Source organism: Clavelina lepadiformis, chromosome 4 (genome assembly GCF_947623445.1).
Source record: "Clavelina lepadiformis chromosome 4, kaClaLepa1.1, whole genome shotgun sequence".
In the NCBI taxonomy this organism is placed as follows: domain Eukaryota; kingdom Metazoa; phylum Chordata; class Ascidiacea; order Aplousobranchia; family Clavelinidae; genus Clavelina; species Clavelina lepadiformis.
Genome location: NC_135243.1, coordinates 17,736,603 through 17,744,026, shown reverse-complemented (window position 1 = coordinate 17,744,026; position 7,424 = coordinate 17,736,603). Strand labels below are relative to the sequence as shown.

At 37.0% G+C, this 7,424-nt stretch overlaps 1 protein-coding gene across 1 annotated transcript; it reads left to right on the top strand.

The window, feature by feature from the left end:
- The first annotated feature begins 3,099 nt into the window (after window positions 1-3,099).
- Window positions 3,100-5,464, top strand: LOC143451980 (uncharacterized). The gene is made up of 3 exons (XM_076952773.1): window positions 3,100-3,576; window positions 3,826-4,008; window positions 4,296-5,464. Exons 1-3 carry the CDS (start codon window positions 3,151-3,153, stop codon window positions 5,088-5,090), a joined length of 1,404 nt encoding a protein of 467 aa, XP_076808888.1. The 5' UTR covers window positions 3,100-3,150; the 3' UTR covers window positions 5,091-5,464.
- Window positions 5,465-7,424: the final 1,960 nt, after the last annotated feature.

Below are 7,424 nucleotides of genomic sequence, written 5' to 3'. Positions count from 1 at the left end.
TATATGTTTGACAACAGGTGACAGGTTCAAAATTTCATATAACGAATTTCCCAAAACAACCTTTCAATAGATGTCAGAAACAGGCTTTTTTGTTGGCATTTCCTTTTTGTATCGCACTACTGATGTTTCAGATTTGGTTGCTTAGTAAAATCGCCCTGTTATGTTTTTGCACATTGTATTCTGAAGAATATTGGTTTACGTTTTTGCTTGTTTCAATTCGAGTAATGTTATAAGGCAAAATAAACCAAGTTATTGTATTTAGTTTCATAACAACAAAATTTAGTTATTTAGCGTTTATTAGGTTTTGTTTCTGAATCGATAATAATTAAATAGATGACACAACCTCAACTACTACAGACTATTAGCAGACCACAACATAAAGCAAACAAAAATCTGGTTCAGCATTTACGAACTGTTAATAAAATCCTGCGGGCACGTTGGTGTTGATACAACAAACGCCAACTCTCATTGGAGAGACTATTTATATCCTTGGTTGAAACGGATGGAGAGGGTCTTGCGTTTTACAAATTGGTTACTCACTCGAAAAGGCATTCGCAGCTACACAGTCATGCTGCGAATGACTGCAGTGTCAAGCACACCTTAGCTTTGTCTAAGTTACATTACAAGTTAGATTTGGAGCTGCAGTGTTTCAAAAAAGCTTTTCGAAAGAAGTTGCCGTTTCAAATATGCCTACTTCAGATACATATTTGTCTAGGTTTGTGGTTAACTTTTGCGGGCTAAGTTTGCCGTAAGAAGCAGCTGTAATGGCATTGATTTTGTAAGCAAATAGCCCATGTTTGTGCTTTGTATGTCATACTTTGTAAATCAAGAAGTACGTTTAGCTTCAAACATTCTGCGAATGAAATAACATATTCCGAATAATTGTGATTTTTTGATAAAATGAATTAATTATTTTTAGAATAAGTATTATTGGATTCAAGGTTATGAAATACACATCTCGGGTTGCCTACATGCGTGTTTGCTCTTAAAGTGAAACTCCAACAATTGTATGTGGAAAGCTGACTTTTAAACTCTTTCCAGGGTTAACTAAACTAGTTTTATAGCCGATTGGGTAGTTGGTGTTGAAATGGTGGTATTAATATTTCAAGGAGAACAATTTCTATGATAAGGCGTCTGTTGAATCGTAAACTGAAATTTCTTAGAATGCAAGGCAAATTTTTTTGTATGTGCTGCGATGGAAAAACGTATGCTCTTAACTGAGAAATCATGGTTTTCTATAATATAGTATCTAATATATTATTCCTATTAATACTGTCAAGTGGTTTTAATTTCTATTCGCATAAACTAAATCTAATAAACTTTCTTGCGTTTGGGAATTAAAAGACTTTATTATTATAACTCAAAGGAAATGGATTACAATAGTGCATGGATTTATCAATTTTTGCGTGATGCCTTGCTAGGAAAAGTACATTGATATTACTGGTATACCTGTCTGATGGCACTATAAACATTGTAGGCTGCACTATCGCTTAGGATTAAGTGACATCAAAAAGAGAATGACTATTTCACCGTTAGTCAGTCAAGTAACCTGTTGGATATGCGGTTAGGTTAGGGAAAAATCCATGCAAGAAGTTGATTTTAGCTATTTAAGGTTTTAATGGAGTTTGATTTGGATTAGAAGCTGGATTTAGGTTAGGTTTAGGTTAATATGTTATAAAATTTAAGTTACGTTAACAAAAAACTGTGAAAAATAGATTAGAACGCACGATTGCTTCTGGTGAAATAGCGACAGCCCATAAACAGTGTTGTTGCTATGTTTGCAATTGTAGACTATAAGTGGATATATAAATATATTGTGTTGCTGAAGGGATAATGATGTAAGTGCGCTATTTCGTATGACTGGACATGATGTTTATAAGAAAACGTTTTGATAAATATCCTTCCTAATCGTAAAATTTTTTCTTTCTTGTGATCATAAAAACAATTAAGCATTCTACTTTGAAAAACACCAAAACATCAAAAAGATCACAGTAGCAAACTTTCAGTTCTACTACTAACTAGAGTATCAATTTTACGATGACGATCCCACGGTCATAATTAATTCCACTAAATAAATAAAATTTATATTAATGTGGTGAAAAGCGTTATAACATATCTGGGCTTCGCAAATAAGCTGACAATCAGATTAAAGTTACCTACAAAAACGATCAGATGAAATTAATCTCCAACAACGCAACCTGCCGATAAACTAGTCACTCTTTATAATTACCTGGTTAAAAGTTTTGCATAAACACAAAGAACGTTGTTAATTCGATGAAAAATTTGAAGTTTTCAAACAAAATTAAATCCAGGAAAAATAGTTTGTTGTATATGTTTCACCTTGCGTTGGTGAAAGAAAACGTCTCTCCAAAACCCCACTGCTGGTTTTGAAAATCGGAAGCAGAAAATTCGTTATAATTATAACCACTCATGTAAATTATTCTATCCTGTGCGTGTTGAAAAATAACTATTTTAAAAGCGGGTCTTCCATCATCGTGAGCAGGCAAACTGATTATAGTTCGCGGAATGTTTTCTGTCAACAACTGCTGACAACCGTTCGTCTTTCATCAACTGGCAGACTGAATTAGTATATAAAGATAAGCTTAAAACTTGAACAAACAGCAACAGGTATTGTGGTATTGAAATTTGGATGAGTGATAATATGCTGCAGTTGTACCATGCCTTGTGTTTATGTCGAGTGTTAAATATACTTTAGCCGGGGCACGAGCTTAAAGGTGGTTATCGATATGTAAAAGCGTATGGGTTCATCAGGCATTTTATTTGATATTAGGTTTTACACAAATAAACATTATTTTTTGTCATTTTTTTTGCATGATTCGTGTTTATAAGATCTTTACAATACATACTGGAAAACGTTTTGACAAGAATATGTGTGGTGAAAATCAATCAAAACAGAACATTGTTTCTGCTATATTAGGCTTACGCCCTACAGTATACAATGATCTGATGAAAAAACTAGATATCAATTTGCACTGCCTATCTATAGCCTATAAACAGTTTTAGTAAATGAATTCATGCGTAAAGTATTTACGACGGTAATGCTTACAAAAACACTGAACCAAAAGATCAAAAAATGTTTCCATTCCTACATTCCAGGTTCAAGCTAAATTATTATTATTATTTGAAATCATGTTCCGGAACACAGTTGGATTCTTTATCCTTTGCCTGTTTTCGTTTACTTTTGCCAACAGAAAAACTTTATCCGAAGGTTTTAAATCAGATTTTTCCGATCACGAAGTTGATCTTCCGATATACGATGGCGACTACGAAAATTTTGCCAAAATTCTGGACGAAGAAATGAAAAAGCAAGATGTAGCTCAGACGTCATCACGTCAGGTTGTGATGAGTGCCATATATGTGGCCATTGCTTTCTTTGGCTTTCTGTTGCACATTTATGCTTTGATATCGACACAAAAGTGTCGCGCAGTCCAATATTCTCAAAGACTTTTCATGCAAAATATTTGCATTGCTTCACTGCTCTTGATTGTCACTCTTGGGTTTTCGTCGTACCATCGTGCTGCCGACCAGTGGCCCTTTGGATCGGTCATGTGTAAGGTGGTGTAATTTTTCATTTCATTATACTTGTATAGGTTAAATTTCTGGAATATTTTGTAGTTATTCGTACACTCTACTTTACGGTTAACGGCGGTAATTTTTAACCGTAGCCTTTTGTATACAGTAGTTTAAGTGTTGTTCATTTACAGTATATCGGCTGAATGATAATTGCCACAAACATATGTGAAGATGTAGCCTATTTCAATCATTGTTAAACAACGTAAAATAATATTTTTATGTTATTTTAAGATTGTCAGCTGTTTGAAGAGCTTGAGCATTTTGGCGCAGTCGTTTTTCGTGACTACTCTTTGCACTGATTATGTTGTTTTGAAAAGAAAACCTCGGTTTGCCGAGACCAAGCGGACCATATTGGAGATATCTGTGCTGATTTTTGGTTGGGTGTTTTCGGTCAGTTTTGCCTCGCCCATATTGGTAAGTTGCGCTTGTTTGCTTACCTACGAACGCGAGGTGTCAGGTTTGCCATGCTTGAAGCGAAAACTTGCTAGACAAGTTTTTTAACGGTTACGTTATTGAACGACAATGAGGCAGAATAACGTTCTTTTGTGGTGTTTTCAACAAATATCCTCAGAGTAGGTGTTGACTATTTTTAACTGAGTTCTCGAGGCATGTTTGTATTTGCTGCGGCATGTTTTTTACCCTCTTTGCTGATATCGTATTGGTGCTTTATGTGTTAACCGTTAAATCCTTACTTGTTTTAGGCCTTTGCGAACACTATTTCATTTGGTGATGATGAGAACCAAACTGAGGAAAATTGTCAGCTTGTTATCGGGGACGATTTGCAGTCAACTTCGGAAGATGTTGATATCTTTATCCCGGTACAAAAATGGAACATTACAGAGAACGAGTATGCGTACGGATATTATGACAGTACGGACATTTTTCAACTTGATGACAACCTTGGATGCAAGTACTATTACAAACGGTCCTATTTCGTCTGGGTCATTTGCGTTTTTGTGTTATCCTACATCGTGCCTCTCTTCATAGCATTCAGCTTGTGGATTGCTCATAGAAATATTCCATTTATCCCCAATTCGATTAGAGGCCAACATAAGAAAACAATTACTAAGAAAACAGCTCCGGACGCTAGACACAAAGTTAACTTCGCTGGAGGTCTTGCGGCTGCGGGAACCTGGGTGTGGTTAATAGCTTTCGGCTATTTCTTATGTTGGTTACCGTTGCACGTTTACCATATTGGACGCATAATTGGACTTGATATAACTCCGAATTCGTGCAACGATTTAAGAGACTACAGCTTTGTCCAGGGAAGCTTGTCATGTATTTTGCTTCCAGCTTTCATCATCTCTTACACAAAACCAAACAGATGTCGAAAAGCGAATGATGGAGCGGGGTCATCTTTGACATCATCTCTGTCTTCAGGCGGTTCAGGATCAAGCCATAAGCTTGCCACTATAAGTCCAAGTAACAGCCACCAAGAAACCAGAGAACTGCTAAGTGGAGATATAGCAAATTGTGCAAGAAAAGCAGAAAATTAACAGAAGAATTGTTGCAACAATGACTTCCATTCAGTGAAAATTGGCTCATTTTAGAATTTGTAAAGCACTTTAGGCAGGATCTGTCATGTAAGCATGATGTACAAGGTTGTGACATTGCAGTAAGAAGGATGAGAGGCACTTGATGGAATGTTGCTCCTAATTTTACGCTGGTACAAAATGAAAGAATTTAATCCTGTTAAATTTCTTGTTGAAGAAATAATTTCGCTTCTCCTTTACACTTTACAACGGTAAAATTCAAGCATTCCTTAAAGCTAAAAGCACGTAAATGACCGAATAAAGATACAAATCAATGTACAAGTTATAAGCTTATACTTTCAGCACGAAATATCAAATATAGACTAACAACAATATGACTTACTTTGTCTGAGCATAACAGCAATAAAATGTTTAAACATTCTAGAAATATGAATGAAGTTGTAAGTTTATGTTAAACCTTTACATTAACACTGTCAGAGCGTGTGACTGTTATGGGTAAAAAGAGTGTTTTGTTGCTGAATTCCCTCATCTTCATCCGCTGTCGATGTATCGCCTATTGCGCTTAACTCGCGATTATTTGTTCTGGAAATTTTACCTGGCCTCTGGTTTTCATCGCCCTCTTCATCTAGTTTTTAGAAGCAATTATTAACTGTGCCAAATTTCTCACAGATACAAATAAGTGGAAGCTCGTTAACTCAAAATTAAAGAGATCAATACCATTTTAGTTATCCGAAATTAGCAAAAATGGCGGAAAAGGATCAGTGACCATGAAAACGGAGCCCATTAACGCAACCTTCGGTAATTTTCCGGACGGTGCCTTTCATGTCCTTCCAGAAGGCCGCGCAAAGGGCCGCACCTCTTCTAGACCGGGTCTCAGTTTGGTCACCGTCCCGACGACGGCGACCCCGCCTTCGGTTTCACTGAGACCTGGCTTTCGCACCGCGGTTGAAGTGAAGGACATCCTTGCGACTGTCTTTCCGGGCACTCTGTGCAGCCGTCCAGCACTCCAAATCGGCAAAAAACTTTGCGAGGTCAGACGATCCCTGATGGTAACCGTTCACAATTGTACGGAGCGAGTAAACCGGACTAACCTAACTAGCCTATACACTTTAACTAAGTGTTTATACAGGGGAGGAGATGTTGCATATGAGTGATCACACCCTTCGATCGGGCAGAAAAATGACAGGTTCCCTACACCGTAGTACCGCGCAAAGATATTAATGTACTTACCTCCGACTACTTACCATTTATGAAATATAAAAAGCAAAAGGTGTAAAAAACAACAAAAATTCAACTTTTAAAAAATTAGGCCTAACCACCGTTTAAGATCAACAAGCACAATGTACAAGTTCTCAAGCAGTTACAATTGTATAACAGGGTGGGAAACAAAATTTAAAAAATTTAGGCCTAATTGTTGATTCAGATAGGTGGGTGTCCAAGTCGAAAATTGTTTTAAATTGATGTTTTTCCAGGAGATTATCTCCCGGTTTTGGTTATGAATCAGGGATGGAGATTGGTATTTTTGAAGTAGTAGGAGGTATAGAAGTTTGGGGGTGGAATCTTCAAGTTGAAAGTTGTTGTTGCAGATTTCATTGTACGAGAGTAAAGTTTTTTTCCCATGTTTTGTTTGGATTGGGTCGGTGTTTCACTGTGTTGGAGACTAAGTTTGGATAGACTTTCATTAATTTTGTTCCGATATTATGTATTGCCCACTTGACGAAAAAGCCGTCTTTATTGTTGTCCGAGGTTATGCGTTTCATTTTATATAGAAAGGTGGCTTGTATCCTGGAGGGAGCATGTAAGATTCCGAGACCTCCTAGATTGATGGGGGAGATCATTTTGTTTCTTGCTAGGGGTTCTAACGTTCTTGGATACCATAAGAATTTGAAGATGATATTGGTAATTTGATTGAGGATTTTGGTGGGCGGTAGGAATAGGGCCGTTCGGTTGATGTGGGGTAGAAAGAGGGAGTTGATTATATATTTTCTTCCGAGGATGGACAATCTTCTCATTTTGTGAAGATTGTTTAATTTTTTGATGGTAAGCAATGTTTTTTCCCAATTGAAGGTAGCGTCGTCGTCCGATTGAGAGAAGGTGGTTCCAAGTATTTCTATGGTCGAGCTTATGGGTATATGTGGGAAGTTTTGGCTGATTTGGCTTTGAAGAGTGTGTGTCGTGACATAGAAAGTTGATTTGTTCCCCCTTTTCCTAGGGGACTGTGAAATATTTATGCTGAGTTGACTTCCTTGTTGTTTTTTGGTGCGTCTTTCCGCCTCAGAGGTTTCAAGGGAAGTTAACTGATTGAAGGTCAGTCGAGCTGTCCGCTCCGGTTGAAGC